The 20,184-nt window shown below is 37.2% G+C and overlaps 1 protein-coding gene across 1 annotated transcript in view; it reads left to right on the top strand.

The window, feature by feature from the left end:
- The window catches only part of LOC137632419 (uncharacterized), a 342,058-nt gene that overhangs the window by 183,307 nt on the left and 138,567 nt on the right, over positions 1-20,184 (top strand). The window contains 5 exon segments of the mRNA XM_068364351.1: positions 5,891-6,037; positions 10,437-10,497; positions 14,689-14,780; positions 18,676-18,856; positions 19,373-19,524. Coding sequence (XP_068220452.1) covers positions 5,891-6,037; positions 10,437-10,497; positions 14,689-14,780; positions 18,676-18,856; positions 19,373-19,524 — 633 coding nt within the window.

Raw genomic sequence — 20,184 nt, 5'->3', positions numbered from 1 at the left:
TCTTTTAAACTGGCTTATAGAGCGAGAGTCTGATATGACACGAGAGAAGTTCTCGGCTTGGGAGTTCATGCCTCTGCCCAGATAGACTTCTCAATTCTGGTAGACTCGCCCTGGCGCCTAGCCAGGAGACGCTCCAAGTTGTTTACAGGTCAACTTCTCAGCTTTTGTCGAGCCTTTGAAGTTTTGCTGTACTATTATGTCACACATAACAAGGCTTTCAGGGATGGTAAACGGTTCCGCCTCAGTCGCTAACCCCGTCTGTTGCCACACCTGCTCCCGTAGACCCTAAATGGGCTTTGCTGCAAGACATGCAGTCCAAGCTTGCGTCCTTGATAGAGGACTTAAATGCGGAGAAGAACCTTCTGGCCAACAACCTTCCAACCGGTCGGTTGTGCGCCCTGTTGACGCTGAGGTAACCTACTCGCGTCTGCCAGTTGAGGTGGTTCCTCCTGGCCAACAACCTTCCAACCGGTCGGTTGTGAGCCCTGTTGACGCTGAGGTAACCTACTCGCGTCTGCCAGTTGAGGTGGTTCCTCCACCGATGCGACCCAGTGTGGGTTGCCAGCCGCACGTTGACGTTAAGCGACGCTCGGAGGTGGTTGTTGACGTTCAGGACGTTCAACAACCAGCAGAGGTGACTTGTTGTGACGCAGTGCGTCAACCTCAGCAACCCGGTAGGGTGTTGACTGCACAACCCAGACGGTCTAGACAGTTTCGGGTTGACGCTGTACTTCCTCGCGCACCCATGGTTGTTGACAGTTCACAGACTGTGCAGCAGTTCCATGATATTGCGTCCGGCTCCGTCACGCATCCACCAGTGCGACCGGATTCAGCGAGTCAGACGTTGCCCACTCCGTTGCCGTTTCCTCATCAGTTTCGGATGAGGAACCCTCTGATGAGGACGTTGCTGAACAAGACGATCAGCCCCCAGCCCTGCTATCCATCCAGAAGATGCTGAAGAAGGAACGCTGCTCAGTCAGGCTGTGGATGAGTCTGGTAGGGACACTGTCATCCGTGGATCAATTTGTGTCACTAGTAAGACTACACCTCCGTCCTCTTCTATACCATCTAGCTTTTCACTGGAAAAAGGACAAGACGCTAGAAGCGGTCTCGATCCCGGTTTCCGGAAAGATAAAGTCTTGTCTGACTTGGTGAAAGGACTATATCAACCTAAGAGAGGGTCTTCCCCTGACTGTTCAGACTCCCAACCACGTTCTCTTCTCCGACGCATCGGACGTAGGCTGGGGTGCGACATTAGACGGTCGGGAATGCTCGGGATTATGGAACTCGATTCAAAGGACAATGCATTTCAACTGCAAGGAGCTACTGGCAGTACGTCTGGCCTGGAAAAGCTTCAGGTCTCTTCTTCAAGGCAAAGTGGTGGAGGTGAACTCGGACAACACCACGGCTTTGGCGTACATCTCCAAGCAAGGAGGGACCTACTCTCTGACGTTGTACGAGATCGCAAGGGACCTCCTCACCTGGTCAAAAGGTCTAGACATATCACTAGTAACGAGGTTCATCCAAGGCAACTTGAATATCATGGCAGATTGTCTCAGTCGGAAGGGACAAATAATTCCAACAGAATGGACCCTCCACAAGGATGTATGCAAGAGACTTTGGGCCACCTGGGGCCAGCCAACCATAGATCTCTTCGCAACCTCGATGACCAAGAGGCTCCCAATATTTTGCTCACCAATCCCGGACCCAGCAGCAGTTCCTATAGATGCCTTTCTCCTAGATTGGTCACATCTAGATCTATATGCATTCCCTCCGTTCAAGATTGTCAACAAGGTACTGCAGAAGTTCGCCTCTCACGAAGGGACAAGGTTGACGCTAGTTGCTTCCCTCTGGCCCGCGAGAGAATGGTTCACCGAGGTACTTCGATGGCTAGTAGATGTTCCCAGAACACTTCCCCTAAGGGTGGACCTTCTACGTCAGCCACACGTAAAGAAGGTACACCAAGGCCTCCACGCTCTTCGTCTGACTGCCTTCAGACTATCGAAAGACTCTCGAGAGCTAGAAGCTTTTCGAAGGAGGCAGCCAGAGCGATTGCTAGAGCAAGGAGAACATCCACCCTTAGAGTCTACCAATCGAAGTGGGAAATCTTCCGAAACTGGTGCAAGTCAGTATCCGTATCCTCGACCAGTACCTCTGTAACTCAAATAGCTGACTTCCTCTTATATCTGAGGAAAGAACGATCTCTTTCAGCTCCCTCTATCAAGGGTTACAGAAGCATGTTGACATCAGTCTTCCGTCACAGAGGCTTAGATCTTTCCAACAATAAAGATCTACAGGACCTCCTTAAGTCTTTTGAGACCACGAAGGAGCGTCGTTTGGTTACACCTGGTTGGAATTTAGACGTGGTACTAAGATTCCTTATGTCAGACAGGTTCGAACCGCTACAATCAGCCTCCCTGAAAGATCTCACCTTAAAGACTCTTTTCCTGGTATGCTTAGCCACAGCTAAAAGAGTCAGTGAGATTCATGCCTTCAGCAAGAACATCGGATTCTCATCCAAAACGGCTACATGTTCTACAACTTGGTTTTCTAGCCAAAAACGAGCTGCCTTCTCGGCCTTGGCCAATATCGTTCGATATTCCAAACTTATCGTATGGTTGGAAATGAACTAGAAAGAGTCTTATGCCCTGTAAGAGCTCTTAAGTTCTATTTAAAACGAACTAAACCTTTACGAGGCCCGTCTGAAGCTTTATGGTGTTCAGTTAAGAAACCATCTTTGCCTAGTCAAAGAATGCTTTATCCTATTTTATCAGACTGTTAATACGAGAAGCTCATTCCCATCTGAATGAGGAAGACCAAGCTTTGCTGAAGGTAAGGACACACGAAGTTAGAGCTGTCGCAACTTCCGTGGCCTTTAAACAAAATAGATCTCTGCAAAGTATAATCGACGCAACCTATTGGAAAAGCAAGTCAGTGTTCGCGTCTTTTTTATCTTAAGAATGTCCAGTCTCTTTACGAGAACTGCTACACTCTGGGACCATTCGTAGCAACGAGTGTAGTAGTGGGTGAGGGCTCAACCACTACAATTCCCTAATTCCATAACCTTTTTAATCTTTCTCTTGAAATGTTTTATTATTGTTTTTGGGGTTGTCCGGAAGGCTAAGAAGCCTTTCGCATCCTACTTGATTTGGCGGGTGGTCAAAGTCATTTCTTGAGAAGCGCCTAGATTAGAGGTTTTGATGAGGTCCTGTTGTATGGGTTGCAACCCTTGATACTTCAGCTCCTAGGGGTCGCTCAGCATCCTAAGAGGATCGCGAGGCTCCGTAAGGAAGACGTACTTAAAAAGGCAGAGTAATTGTTCAAGTCGACTTCCTTACCAGGTACTTATTTATTTTATGTTTGTTATTTTGAATAACTGCTAAAATGAAATAAAAAATCCTTAGCTCATAATAATGTAAACAATTATTGCTGGTCTCTACCCACCCCCCTGGGTGTGAATCAGCTTATATAATCACCGGCTAAGTTTAATATTGAAAAATGTTATTTTTATAATAAAATAAATTTTTGAATATACTTACCCGGTGATTATATATTAAAGGACCCTCCCTTCCTCCCCAATAGAGACCCAGTGGACCGAGGAGAAAATTGAGTTCTGTGTTTACATTGAGTACTGAGTACCTGCACGACAGATGGCGCTGTTGAAGTACACCCCCTACCTGCATTGCGATCGCTGGCGGATTTTTAACGTAGAGTTTTCTGTCGAGCAACAGAGTTGCAGCTTATATAATCACCGGGTAAGTATATTCAAAAATTTATTTTATTATAAAAATAACATTTTTCCTACATACGACAACCAAAAGGAGAAATCATTTTTTTTATATATCGGCAGTTGCAACGAACAAATAAACATATTTACACATCCAAGTGATAACTAACAATACTAATAGCTTATAGTATCAAAACTTATTTTTTATTAGATAGTTTGAATAATTTTGGAAATTATATTAATAAATTTTTTTTTGTGTGCATATTGTGACGAGCCAAGAGAAGGTTGTGACTCAAAGACAATGTGAAAGCAACTGAGTGGGTTTATTGTAGAACATTCTCCTTTATATACAAAATCTCAAGCAACAAGAATTTTCATGTTCAAAAGTCGACACTGTTACCGATGAGAAAACAGACATGTTATTTCAGGTTCTTTTTAGTGCGAGGGGAGAGCGAAGATACAAGCACAAAATGAAGTATGTACAGTGAGCCCTCGCTACTTCGCGGTTCGACTATCGCGGATTCACGACTTCGCGGATTTTTTTCATAACGCATGTATATAGTATACATATATTGCGGATTTTCCGGAAATTTCGAAAATAGCCGCGATATATGAAGACCCCAAATATTTTGTTAATTCCATTAATAATTAGTAATATCTGCTCTTACTGATGGTTCATTGCATTACATATGACATATAATTCAGTACAGAAAGAATTAAAACACGAAAAGAGAATGTGATCATACGATAATTCAGTATACGTAGTAAAATTAAATTGAACATGAAACGCAAATCAGATGCAGTCTGACTTTGTCATATTTGAATGGTGTAAGCTGCTGATGGCTACTACTACAAATGTAATGGATGTGCATCTTTTCCATGAATCTTTTGTATGTATACGTACGTAGTACTGCATCCAATAATATTCTTTGTTGCAAAAATCACATCTCGAATAAGCGTACATATCCTACAACAAAACAAGCGTAAAATAGCGTACGTAAAGCATACTGTATATAGTACCTTGTATTTGAAATTGTAACTACTACGTAGCATGTAAGACGGACAGGTTTATATAGCCAGGAAACATACAAAGCACTATAAACGCTTGTAATATTTTCTTGATGTCATAGCGATATTACCATCATTATCACATAATCATTTGCTGACCAACCACTTCGCACAAATATTTTATTTAGAACCATATCACATTAGTACTTGGGTGTATCATAGCCATTTAAGTAATATAAATGGTATTCGATCGCAATATGAATAGAACTTGCTGATGGGCTGCCAAAAAGATTCATTGCAATGGAAATGCCTGAAGCTTTTCGAGAGTGCAATTCTCTATTAAACCGATTTAAGAAAATTGATTAGTGTTGATGTATATTGGATTTCAAATGAATTGTTGGTACCAGCTAAGTAATTTACATAACTATTAACTGATATCTTATAGAGTGATTATAGAGTGACAGAAACACACAGACTTCACTAAAAAGTTTTATAGAATTGAAATGGTTAAATCAACTTCCTCTTATGCAGTTTTTTAACCTTCTATTAAACCAACCCAACGCACCTTTAAAAAAACAAATTGATGAAAAATATACTTGAATATACCCTCAATCAAGACAGCATACCTCAATCAAGACAGCATTAAATCTAGACATCTCTTGTCCTTGACAGTGGAATTGTGGGATTATTTAAGATTGACTAACATTTTCCCTACAGCAATCCCTATGCTATTGCTGTGATAGCTGAAAATCTTGTGTAGTGCACTGTAGACATTACTTAAAGGCCTTTACTGTGTTCATTTGGTCCCTAGCTTTTAATTTAGCTACTTACTTTCTTTAAACTGCTGTCCAACCACTTTATAACTTACTTCATAGAGTAACTGCAGGGTTCTCCTCTAGTAGCACTTGGGTGGTGGATTGCATTACAGATTCCATTTCTGGGCCTTATTATAGCCAAAATTTATAAATCCAAATCCAATCAAAGTAATTTTCCAGTCCTTAAAAGATCATATAAATATTTAGTGGTTTTATTTCAATGAATGGCTCATGTCTTAACCAACCTACAATGTAGGCTAGGAAACTTTATATCCTACACATCTGAAAGCAATTTAAGTTCTAGATACTTGTGTTTAATTTGTCAATTCTTCTCTTCTAGCTGACTAGTGAATTCATTGGGAGCTCTAGTTCTTGGACAGAGATGGTTTCATTCCGTTGCCAGGAAGAAGTGCTGCCCCCAACTTTAACGGCTGAGGTTTGGATACCTTTGAATATAGAGACTCCATTCCCAATCACATTTGCCCAGGTTAGTATCTTCTGGTGTTTCACAATTTTTCCATTTTTTTGTTTTATATTTATATTGATGTTTAATAGGATAAATTTTATACTGTATAATACTAGACTGAATATTTGAGCGAATATTAATTTTATAGATGCAAGTCTTTCTCTTACTAAGACCCCGTTGCCACAGTATGAAAGGATAGCCAACCAATAAAATATCAAGGCAGTGGCCTTTTATTTCTAAGGTATAAGAAATAACCATAAATGATGCATATCTCCATTTCTTCCCTTGATTATGTGATATGATTTTGCAAATTACCTTGGTGTGTAATTCTATTTTGTTTTTGTTCTCAGTCTGGTTTTCCCTTTAATTCCTCTCCATTTCACAGCTTAAAGGAAATTCCCATCTTTTCAAACACAACTTTCAAGGATTTTCAAATGGTCACACTTAGGTGTAATAGTATACTTTTACTATGGCGAGTTTGAAATATAGTACACTAATAATACTTTGAATAAATGAGCTCCTGGGATGTAAGAATTGGTATGAAATTCATATGCAAACTATCTTAGAATTTTATTTCATAAGATTTAGATGTTGTTTAAATGTGGGCACTGATATGTGTAGAAAATTATATTTCTGAATTTTTGAATTTTGAATCTGCTATATTTATATGACTATTGGCAAACCCCTTTCTTGCTGAGAATTTTTTATTTGCAATTTTTTTTCATTTTCGTGTCAAAGGTTTTAGCTATTCATTTTTAGTTTTATTTATCAAGGTCTGAGAATTCATTATTACAGTTTGTCAAATGATTTGCTAAGTGCTTGTAATTGGACTGTTAAACAAGTATCTATCTATTTACCAAGGGAACCTTTCCTGTCTCCGCTCCTCCCAGGCTAACGAGGGATTTAGCTGAGTTTGGCTATTACTGCTAGGGTGCCACAGCTGACCCTCCCCTGTTATCCACCACAGATGAAGTTTCATATGCTTAATCCCCTACTGCTGCTACCTCCTCAGTCACCAAGGTGGCAGAGGAAGCAGCAGGGCCTACCAGAACTGTGTCACAATCGCTCGCCATTCATTCCTATTTCTAGCATGCTCTCTTGCCTCTCACATCTATCCTCCTATCACCCAGAGCTTTCTTCACTCCATCCATCCACCCAAACCTTGGCCTTCCTCTTGTACCTCTCCCATCAACTATTGCATTCATCACATTCTTTAGCAGACAGCCATTTTCCATTCTCTCAACATGGCCAAACCACCTCAACACATTCATATCCACTTTGCTGCTAAATCATTTCTCACACCCTTTCTCACCCTCACTACTTCATTCCTAACCCTATCTAATCAAGATACACCAGCCTTACTCCTCAGACACTTCATCTCAAACACATTGAAGATCTTTCTCTCTGTCACTTTCATTCCCCACAAGTCCGATCCATACATCACAGTTGGTACAATCACTTTCTCATACAGAACTCTATTTACATTCATGCCTAACCCTCTATTCTTTACCATTCCCTTCACTGCCCCCAACACTTTGCATCCTTCATTCACTCTCTAATGTACATCTGCTTCCACTCCACCATTTGCTGCAGCAAGAGACCCTAAGTACTTAAGGGGACTGTCTGCTATGGTGTTTGACATAACTTTAAGAAATAAAAAAATTGTTTTATTGTTTCTATGTATGCAGAAACATATCGTACATGTTCTCCAGAAGTTTCAGCCAATTATTTTCACAAATAATGAGGATAGAGCGGTCTTTAAATGATGACGACATCTTTACTGCATCATCCTCATGACCGAGTTTGACAGAATCGTCTTTGCGTGTTTATTTTTAAATATTTAACTTAGCCGGTGAATATATAATAGCTGCAACTCTGTTGCTCGACAGACAAAAAACAGTAAAAACTCGCCAGCGATCGCTATACAGGTTGCGGGTGTGCCCACCAGCGCCAACTGTCGGCCAGATACCACTCTCGATGTAAACAAAGACTCAATTTCTTCTCTGTCGACGTGTCGACAAGACGTACTTTACTCGCTGTTGAACCTGGAGTTTTTTCACATCATATTTGGTGAAGTACTTTAATTTGGTTTGAGCTTTCGCAGTACAGGTGTTTTTCTTCAAATAAATCCTTGAACTCTTTTTTGGATCGGATTCATTGTTGATGACTTAGATCGTTTTTTGGAATTTTCCCTTGACTAATTCAAAATGGCTGACCTTTCACAAGTTCCCAAGTTCAGAAAATGTAATGCTAGGGACTGTCATAGGCGTCTTCCAAAGGCTTCTCTCGACCCTCACACTGTTTGTTCCAATTGTCGGGGTAAAACCTGTCAATTGGAAGATCGGTGTGAGGAATGCGTGGGCCTTTCGGAATTCGATTTTATCGAATTTGAGAAATATACACGCAGACTAGAGAGGGATAGGGTAAGGAGAAGTTCTTCTAGGTCGGTAGATGTTTCCTCTCCACATGTCCCTGAACCTAATCCTTCCCCTGTAGTGGTTGTTCCTAACCCCCCTCCTAGCACTCAGGAACCGTCGATGCAAGACATGATGCGTGCTATCCATGCCTTGGGGGAGAGAGTTGAGGCCCTAGCAAGTGACCGGAATCAACTCATGGCGAGTTTGACAGAATCGTCTTTGCGTGTTTATTTTTACATATGTATAGTGATTGTTCCACTTTTACAAAATCTTGTACGTATGGCAGAGATGGAAGGCATTGGTAGAGGGTTGGTGAACGTAAACCACGAAGGTCTACGAGTAGTACAGCCAGAGTTTCCAAAGACGTATAGAAGTTTTAATGCATGTATTTGTTTACTTGCAGTTTGTATGTATATTGTGTTTTCACAACGTACTTGTGTACTTTACAGCAAGGCTAATGTTACCTAATGTCAAAGAAAGAAAAAAAATTAAGGCGAGAGCAACAAGTAAGAACCAAGAAGAGAGGAAAACATGAAAAAGAGTACAAAGATGGAATGTTCTAACTAAAACTCTGGCAACAATGAGAGGTCGCTGGCAACTCATGACACCCTTAACGTCAGGTGTATTAGTAAACTTAGGGTTTAAATACCTTGTTTAGGGTAGGTTTATGTAGGAATAAACAATAAAAGTACAAAGTAAGGTTATTTTAATAATGATATCTTTATTTTTTTAAAGAAAAGATTTAAAAATTTAAAACAAATCTTTGGGAGCTCATAACTCAAAAACATACTTACTCCCACTTAGATACATTTTTCTCACTTATTTATTGTTTGATTTTAGAGAGAAAGATATAATTGAAAAGAGGAATAAAAATTCCATAATTTTGTGTACCAGAATTTTATTTTCCTTTTTCTCTTTTTTTTCATGAATATTTCACGTCTAGACGAAGAAAATTAAGAATATCATTAAAAAAAAAAGGAAAATCATAAATCTGTCACACAGAATTATTTGATTTATAAAGAAGTTTTAATTGTATTTTCAATACAATTGGTGTCATATTAGTGGAGAAAAATGTACCTAAATTTTTTAAAAATTCATGATTTCTACTAATAAATCAAAAAGTTTTTGATCAAATGTCTTGAAATTTTTATTTGATGAAGGTAATATATACAGTATGTTTAAAACATATATAGAATTGTTTATTTTGAATCATTAGAAAATAAAAAGCAAGACATAGTGGAAGGTCCCCTTAAACTGATCTACTTCAAGTAACTCTCCATTCAACATGACATTCAACCTCGCACCACCCTCCCTTCTCGTGCATCTCATAACCTTACTCTTACCCACATTAACTCTCAACTTCCTTATCTCACATACCCTTCCAAACTGTGTCACTAATCGACTAAACTTCTCTTCCTAGTCTGTAACCTTTATACTGTAGTATCATCTGCAAACAACAACTGATTTACTTACCATTCATAATCATTCTCGTCTATCAGTTTCAATTCTCGACCAAGCACTCGAGCATTCACCTCGCTCACCACTCCATCAACAAACAAGTTGAACAACCATACTCTGATAAATGTCCACTTCCATTGTCGATATATGTATCAATGACTAGAAGGTATTTTTTGAAAATACTACAGTATATTAACTATTCTATATCATTCAAGAAAAAGAGTTGTCAGTGCAACTTCATGTAAATTTATTAATGAACCGTTAAATATATTTTTCTATTTGTATTCACAGATGTAAGTAACAGGATATTAAACTAATGAATTGAATCAGCATTGATAGATAACAAATCCTAAATTATTTCAATAAAACTCCATGTAATTCATGTGCTTGAATTGACCTGAGGCATGAATAAAACCCTTTGTTCCCACAGAAAAAAAAAGGGGCTGGGATTAGAGAGATTGTGTAAACAGTGTCCCCTCCCTTCCTAATTTTGAAACTGTTATTTGCATATTTTATGTATTTTTATTTTTATTTTTTTATTATAGGGTTCTCCACTATTCGTCTCCTTGAATGTTGGGCCAGTAATTCATTATGATTATAAAGACAGTAAGTATGCTTTCATTTTTTCAAGTGATTTAAATTTTTTATTATTTATCAAAATTGTCATCGTAATGTCAGATCATACCAATAAAATAGATATTCAAGTGGCTTCCAATATTCAGATTCTCATTTCATTCTCATGTAGCCATGTACAGTTGTAGTACAGTTATGTGATACGTGTAGTCACTCCTCGTAGAATGACCTGCCGTTCAACGTTAATTCAAAGATACAAAATTTTTTTGACAGCTCCAGTATTTATTGAACGACCATCTCTCAAAGTTACAAATGTGCAGTGGTAGCACAGTCGTTTATGTAAATATATGCATGTGTTCTATATGTTGGGTGGTGGCAGCTGACAGGTTAGGCAGGGTTGCCACCTCGCACTTCAAGTCTAATGGCTACCTTCCAGCTTTGCCGAAAGATAATCCAAATAAATAAGTGCAGGTTTGTATTAGTTAGGGAAAAATACAAATTACTGTATCTCCGAATTTGTCGCGTTAGATGGAACGTATAAAGCATTATCAGTCTGTGTCTTTTGTAATTAAGAGAACAGGTGAACAGTGAACATTGATAAAGTAGTTGCTCAAGTACAGAAAAAAACTCAAACTAAAGTCCTGTGGTTGGTTTCTAGAAATACTCGACTTTCCTATTACGGATCAGATTTCTGAAACTCAGATGTACTAGCGAGGAGGCCCTTCTGTTCAAGGAATAACAAAAAAATTCCAGTACAGTAGACTTTCCAAAAGGATTGCCAATGGAATTTAGAAACCTTATCATAAAACAGTAAGACTGTCCTTTCACAGAAATCCAGTACGGGGAACACTATAGCCCAAGCCAAGGGTATTGATTGTCCTCTATAAGTCTTAAAATACACTTTACCTTTATTTTGTGTAAAAGAAGAATAGTGGGTTCCTTTTTATGAGGGTCAGTCTAAGAATGTATCAATAACAAGAACTATCAAGCCACATACTGTTAAAACTTAAGGTCCTCTTTTGAAAAGAAATGCCAATCTCGGTTCAATTTGGCACTGAAGCCTCTGAGATTAGACATAAACTTTCAGATATTATACCTGATATGTTGAAGCTTTTCTGTATAGGCCACGGGTAATTAGGACTACTTGTCATCACTGGGGTATGGTTTTATATGAGTAAAAAAGGGATTTTGACGAAGGAAAAATCTATTTCTGGGCGAGAGACCTGTGCCGCCAAGTGCCAAGCCCTCCAAAATCGGGTAGCTACCGACCTGGTCGGGGAGACTGCAACACTAACTGTTAAAATACCCAATCGGGTAGGATGCTGATTTGGGACGATAATGACAAGGATAATATCCTACGAACCTGAGTCTCCTCTCTAAAATAACCTTAACTAAAGGACCTATCTCTTATATATATAAGAATAGTAACCAACTTACACTAATAAGAGTTAAACTAATCCTTAAAGTTAAAATAATCAAAACACCAGGACTCGGACTGGTGTAGGCTACCTTCCGAGGTCGTACACAGCCCGGTCGGGTAGCCATGCGAGCCCATAACCAAATAAAAGTTGTAAGGTCTTAATATAAGAACATCGCAAATTGTGAAATGGCAATGAGCATGTGCGATGTAAAGGATCAAAACGAAATACAATTAGTATGAGGAACTAATTGCTAGTCGTCAAGTAAACAAAAGCTCTCGGAGGTAGCGACAGCAAAATGGCTGACGGAGTGGTAATCTCCGACTCCCGAAACTAAACACCTAAGTAATTGAATATATCGGATATCGCTACTTCCCGAACCTCAAAATTAATAGTTTTAATACTCAACTTGGAGGTTGAAGCTTCCAGAAGATCCGACATCTTGCGCAAAAACAACAAAACACAAAATCACAAAAAGATCAAAAGGCACGCGTGCGCTCTCCAAAGATGCTATGAAAGGAGTGTAGGGGATTGCGTGTGTGGAGGTAGTAGTAGTGGCGATCAGTAGTGGAATGTAGAACGGCACCTCGTAGTAACGGGGGAATTTGATGAGGAGAGATCTAAATGGCACGAGACCTCTGACAGTGGTTTTCACGCCCCAGTTAATATACCGACACCTTATATAGGTGAGCGAGCTGGGTTTATCCCTAGCATTCCAATGCAACTTTTTCTCTGGTAATATATAGCAGAAATATACCTTAGAAATGATGCTAAAGGAGCCTTTCACGGAGCGGCACAGGGGGAGCCCAGAAAGTTTAGTTTTGAATCTTTTGGAAACTTGCCCTTATAAATATTACAGTTAAATACCCTACATAGTAATATTTTATTTGTGAATAATGGTCCTTGTTAAGTAAATGATGTTCAGTGTATTTGATTTGATTATGTGAGATTAGAATGTCAATTTTCCTCTTTCTAAAATTCATTGTATTTCCGTGTTGAAGGTTTTTGGCTCAAGAACTTGCCAAATTTGGATCCAAATCTTGTTTAAACCTTGTTGGTTAAGGTCCTAGGTATTAGAGGTAAACCTACATCTCTTAAATTTTTTATAAAGGTTTTTATGGCAAAGAATTTTAAAGACTTCTTAAGTCATAGATTTCTCTTTCGTTATTCCAAATACGATAAGAAAACCATCTGGAGACCTATTAGGAAATGATTTTTGAGATCATCCCATTAAATTCTAGACCTAATGAGTCTAGAATTCTAATTTGGGTTATGCATTTCAAATTTTTGTTGACATATCTTTTCATTACTGGCATCCCACCTCCATCAGTATGCGGGAGTCAGCTATACAAACATCAGTGGAGGTTCATACAAGTAAATGGAAATTTAGTAATAAACATTTTTTCCTTTACTCACCTGATGTTCATATACATCCTCACCCGCCTCCTTACTAACTTGTGATTAAAGGTTGTATCGGATCTCTAGAATTCAAATTTTTCGAAAACTTTTAAAAACGGTTTTATTTTGAAATCAAAATCATGGTTTTGAAATGTTGAAAGTAGAAAAAGATAATAGAAAAGCTACTGCTCCAATAGAGTCATAGATCAATTCTCTATCATAAAAATGTTCATGTGCCTACGGTCAGTATCACAAACGACATTTTAAGATAGTTGACAACCGCGTTTAGTATATATGGTGTGATCAGATCCAAGGGGGATGGTAGGAAAGATCTTTTATGTGGCCCAAAGGTCCACATTTATGCAGGGGCTGCCCTATGGGCCGCCAAATGATAGTTGACAAAAATACTCGTTTCCTATCAGAAACCCTTTTGAGAATTCACTGACCTGGTCACCCTAAGTATATATGACTAAAGATTGATGAAGTCACATTTTATTACAAAATTCATTATCTAGTTAACTTTTCTGAAACTTTCAAACACTTGTGATATTCAGGTCGACTTGGTTTTAGATTTTGATTCCAACCACTTGTGATATTAAGGAATAGGGAATTCTTGCAACTTCAAACCAAAGAGTATCTCTTAGCGTGCTACTCATCATTAGCTGTTCGTTGTCTCATTACATTTCTGGGGCCTTATATTTTTTTGGAAGGGGAAAAATTGGAATTTTGTTCATAAAATTTGAGAGTAAATGTTATTAGAACGATCTTTTGGAGAAGAAGCAACGTGAACATCAGGTGAGTATAAAGATAAAAGATTATATTACTAATATTCTGTTTTTAATGAAAAAAAATTAGTTTTATATAAAACATTTCCTTTCTATATATTTACGTAAGCTTGTTCGACCCCATACGCAAGGAAAACAAAAAAATCCTAGATCTCACGTTGAATATGCTCTTTACTTAAGCTGGAGCTTCTAGGGTTTGATATATATTCTATTAGACCTTCTGAAAAAAAAAAAATGCCAAGGCAATTTTGAGATCAAAGAGTTACAAAGGTTGACAGGATGGTGAAGATTATGAACAAACAACATTAAACAAACTAATGCTTTGTGAAGTTTTATATTGAACCTCACTTAACTACTACTGACAAAATTTCCAATATGACACTAGGTATATTCATTTAATCGGTAGCATAAGTATTGTAAAACCAATTTTTGTATAAAAGTTTATCTCAGCAGTGTACTGTATTTTATGGTTTTATCACAAACTATGTTTTTGCTAATTATTTATTCTGCTCTAGTAATAGATAACTTTTTAAATTGCTATTGGCTAATCTTCTATCATTTCTAAATAATCAATGTCATTTTGAAAGTTTTGAGTACATCATTAATATTTTGCTATTTTGCAGATGCAACAAGTTACACATGGAATGTCCCTATATTTTATGATGCAACTGGAGATTATGATGTTATTGGGAATGCAACTAATGCATTGAACTTTGTAAGTTTATTTATAATTATTTTTGGTCTTAGATTTTGAATATGTAATGTACCTATAAAAACTGATACCGCAGAATGTTTCTGTAAACATACTGTACTATTTTTCTTAACTCTGGAATTGATATACAGTACTGTACTACTACGATAAATCTCAACTCAAATTCGTATAGTATCTCTTCCAATCATTTGTTTATCATTAGCAAAGCAAAGTCTGTTTTATTTTTGTAATCAACATTGAAGTTAAATTTTAAGAGACCCAGTCCCGTGGCTCATCCTGTATCATGCACTTTATAGTTAAGATTGAACTGAAATCCAATAGCTGGCTTACTTTCAGCTTTAGATCTATATCTTATGGCCTTCAACATTTAACCCCTAAATGTTTTTGGATTTTGTAAGAATTATCTGCTAGTAGAATTAGTCACAGCCTCATTCGAGATAAAACCTTGTACAGTACTGTATACTGTAATCTTTATGCAAAATTATGATTTTTAATTTTATAGAAAAACTATTTGATAATGGACCTCTGTTCCTAGATGTACAGAAACCTTTAGCCCTTTGATATAAGAAATATCTTCACTGGAGATGGAACGCCTGTTGAAATCATTAACGAGGTAGTTAATAATTAATAGGTGGGGAGTGCAGGTGAGTTATCTAGCCCACTCTCCTGCCAACGGGTCTTCACTTTTGTCTTCGGCCTTTTTAGTTTCAGTGGTTGATATTGAATTTGTTTTGATATTGAAATGAAGTAGAAATGTAATTGTCAGTTGGAGACTACATCTATTTATGGGTAAATCAGTGATAGATCCATTCACTTTGTAAATTAAAGGCTTGGTTGTTCGTAATTATTCTTATTTAACGAGTGTAGATCATGGCCTCCTGTAAAGGCGGGTGTATTCTTTGAAGAGCGGGAAGTCTGAGTCTTCTCAGTGTCATTCTTGGCAACAACCATGACAATACTGGAGAAACTGCTTAGCACTTTTTGCAACGCATAATGATCGTTTCTCGCTGTAGCTCTAGGTTATACACCCGTTCCTTAGTGCTGGGGAGTATGGTTCAGTAGCAAGAAAAAGTTGTATCTACATAGGGGAGTTTTTCAGGTTTGGTGGTGTGAGAGGTGATTGATGCAATCTAGCATGTGCTAGGGGCTTTTCTTTGCAGACTGCTGACAATGAGTAACCAAAGGAAGGCAAGGGTCTTGCAAGTAGGCCCTCAATGTCTTTTTATGTGAGCTAGTAATTATGAGCATTATGATTACCAGTAAGTGGGGTCTCTCTCTCTCTCTCTCTCTCTCTCTCTCTCTCTCTCTCTCTCTCTCTCTCTCTCTCTCTCTCGATAGTGAACTTTGTTTTAGACAAGAGAGAGCCTGTGACAAAAGCGTGTGGATTTTTTTCACATTTTTAGCATATATGACAAAAAGTAGGGAAATAGACATCATATATCTAGACTTTCAAAGGGCTTTTGACAAAGTCCTCACAAAAATTTAATTGTAAAATTTTGAGCACTAGGCATCATTGATGAGCTAGTTGAATCAATTGAAGATTGGCTGACAAACAGAAAACAGATAGTTGTAATCAATGGAGAAGCCTCAGAGTGGACAGCTGTTACAAATGGAGTACCTCAAGGATCATTCCTTGGCCCATTACTATTTTTTATTTACATTAATGACATAATTTTAGGATTAATTAGCAGAATAGCCAAATTTGCCGACAATTCTAAATTAGGCATAGATGGTGGGTACTCATAAGATGTAGAAGCCTCAAAAGAGAAACTAATTAAGTTGGGAGGATGGTTCAGAAAATGACAAATGCCTGTCAATTTTGGGAAATGCAAAATTTTGTACATAAGTTATAGTAACCCACAAACATATTACTCACTGCTGGTAATGAAATACAGTAGTGCGTGGACCAGGAGGAAGTTCTTGGCATTATTATCAGGAAAGATTTGAAGTTCACCAAACAACATAAAAGTTGAAAAGAAAGTATAGAAGAAACATAGACATTGTACTGCAGCTGTATACTTCATTAGTAAGACCACTTACAGAATATGGAGTCCAATTCTTAGCTCTAAGTTTTCAGAAGGATATACCGGTAGATAGATTGGAAGCAGTACAAGCTATGGCCACCAAAGTCATCCCAACACTAAGACAATTTGGATATAGACAGAGAATGGAATGGTCAAAGACAACCAAGGGGAAGGCTTATAGAGGGATTTAGAATTCTTAAAGGAATAACAAATGTAGACTACAACAACCTCTGAACGCTGCGCACAAATCAGTCTAGAGGTAATGGGTATAAACTTGAATTGAAAAGATACACAACCTTTCAGTGCGGTAATATCTTAACATACAAAATATCAAACACATTGAACAGACTTCCAGTAGATGTAGTGAACAGTAAAACAGTAAATGAATTCAAGAATATGTTAGACAAGATCATAAAAACTTGTTAAATGTTCAAACTAATTTGCTCAACTGTACCCAAGAGGAAATGGACTAAATGTTTTCAGTCTTTGATACACCCAAAATCCTTGTACTGTAACTCCTTGAGATACAAGTATAATTCATTCTTATACTGAGCTCGTAAGTCAATTTGCTTGGATCTCAATTCAATTTTTTCCATATAAAATAGACAAAAATTTTATCTTATCTAGCCCTGTTAAAACACCCAAATTAATGATAATAACAACGGAAAAAAAACATGTTTTTAATTGCTGTACTGTTTATAAATACTGAACACACAAAATGATATAATGAATGATTACTGAGATATGAACTAACTTGTAGTTTTATTATGAGTTCTTACTTTCGAGACAGATGATAGCAGCTAATAGCGGTATGTGTGGAGAAGTGAGGGAGGAAGGGAATTAGAGAGTTGGGTGGTACTGTATTAATACTGTTCCTTACGCATAGTGTAACACTTAAACTTAAAATTAACTTTACTGAACTTTGCTTAATTTTTTTAACTTTTTATTTTTTTCTACTTCTTTCAATTGTCTTTGTACACGTACTCTGCTCATAATGGTATGCCAACTCACTCACGTGAACACAACGCTCATGTTTCTTTATAATTTCATACTTCATCTCCACTGTCATCATGTGTGTGTTTTTCTTCTTACTGCTAACCTTACCACTTGGTTTCTGAGGACCCATCACTTATTCCAAAGGATGATCACAAATACAATGAAAATCACCTAAATAAAACAACCATAACACAGATGTGTACAGAAGTTGACAACCATGTGAACTGAATGAGTGATGCAGGCTTAGAGTGCTCCCAAGAGCACGGCCATATAGCGTTAGCGCCTGTGAGCATGCTCATATCTCAGTTTTGTGCTCGTATCTCAGTGCAAAATTTTGCTCGGAAGCTGGCTTATATCTCAGAATACTCATATTTGAAGGTATCTCCTTGTAACTTTTTGTAACTCTCCAACACACTTTTTGTTACGCCATACAATTTTCTTGCTGTTTATTACAATTTGGTATTATTTAGAAATAGACATGAATTATTGAGGATATTGGTTGTCATTCAGTAAATCTGGTAACTCGACTCAGTTTGATCCTCATATATTCCGAATTATGAGAAATTTATAGTGATTAAATTTTTAATAGACTAAAAGTGTTTGTAATGGAGTACAATTTTACAATATACTAATATATGTGAATATAATGTGTAGTATTTATACATGAATGTGAGCTCTTTTTCTAATCATCATCTTTTAAAAATTCTGAATTTTTTTGTGATGGTATTTAATGGCTTTCCTGCCCATAGAACTAAGGAACTAGGTCATATAGTACGAATCTCATACTTTTATGGGCATTTGAGTTCTTTTTCTCATAAAAAACTACAGTTGTTGGTAATTTTCAAATTCTAATTTGATTTATGTTTGCATGATAACAGGTGGAAATTGTGAGCTTAATCCATGTTGTGCCAATTGTTACTGATACATGGACTGCCACGGGTCTTTGCCTTTGCTTAGCATGGACAACAGGTTTTGAAATAGTGATTGATTTTCCCTCGGCTCCTAACCCACCATGGACGGCAAACATTACTGCTACATACTCTGGTGGTACTCTCATACGTAAGTATACTGTACATTAGGCTACAAAGTTTTTACCATTCTTGATTGGAAATAAGTATTTAATGGAATACAGTAAAGATGGCAAAATGACAATACTGTACTGTACTCTTGTAGATATCCTGGATGTAACTATACTGTTTTTTTGAGTGTGACTTTATGATGCATAGATTCTCAATGTGATCTGGTGTGTATGACATTTCAGTTGTTTTATTGTTCTCATGCATTTGTATCGATGAAAATTTAAACTAGTTTAACTGATGTATGTGTTTTAGTAAAAATTTGTGCTAACATTAGTTTTTTTCAGATTTTGTATGAAAATACATTCCAGATCTGTGATCAGTTTGCTGATATTTTCAAATTGGTTTCCATTATTATTCAGAGGTAATAAATTTTAAAATATATATGTATGCATCTCAAGCCCTTTGCTTTAGTTTCGTAGTTATCAAGCTGAAGTGTTTGCTTTTGATTTAGATAGTTTACTGATTCTTGATGAACACACATGAATTTTTTTTACAGCACTTCAGCCTCTAGATTTTGGAACAGCGACTGGTGGTGGTGCTGCCGTTGCATTAAGTTTACCTTTTAATGTTACTATCATGACTCCTGGAAATTATACTGTGACCTTCACCTTAGTTAATGAGGTGTCAAATACAACATTTACTACTGAGGTATGGATTAGTATTTTGTAATCTTAAAAAAAATTCTCATAGAACATATTGATTTTTTTCTAAGTATTTTATGGGTTCATGTATATTTTATGAAAATTATACAGCCACAGATTTGCTACTCTACAGTAGTCAAGTATCTTTTTATCCGTATATACTGAAAATGAATGTCTTAAATAGAAGTTGTTATGAAAAATTTAAAGGTTGACTTTCTTGTCTTGCTCTCAAATTATCCAGTCTCTCCTTTGGATATTTTAAGTAACAGTAGAAATTGTGTAATAATGATTACCCCTTTTCCCCAAATTAACCAGTAGGTAGAGTGGTAATATAAACCATTGAGGTATGATGAAAGAGTAACCTCTTTTAGGCAAAGTCATTCTCTTTAAAGTAATGATCTGATGAGGATAAAAAATAAATACCCCAAAAATTTGTGTAACAACATTTGTAATTTTTGCCTGTATAAATGAGGATAAAAGATTTATCATTACCATGAACATTATACAATTCAATAGGGATACTGACACATGGAAAAGTATGATCTTCCATATTATAGCTATAGGTAGCATCCAAAGAAGAATTATACCATAGTGCTTCATAAATAGTAAAAACACAAACACAACCAAGATCTAAGATTGCTAAAAGGTACTAAATTATCAGCTTAAC

The sequence above is a fragment of the Palaemon carinicauda genome, chromosome 41, assembly GCF_036898095.1.
Source record: "Palaemon carinicauda isolate YSFRI2023 chromosome 41, ASM3689809v2, whole genome shotgun sequence".
Classification (NCBI taxonomy): Eukaryota; Metazoa; Arthropoda; class Malacostraca; order Decapoda; family Palaemonidae; genus Palaemon; species Palaemon carinicauda.
This window is presented reverse-complemented; position numbering and strand designations above follow the sequence as displayed.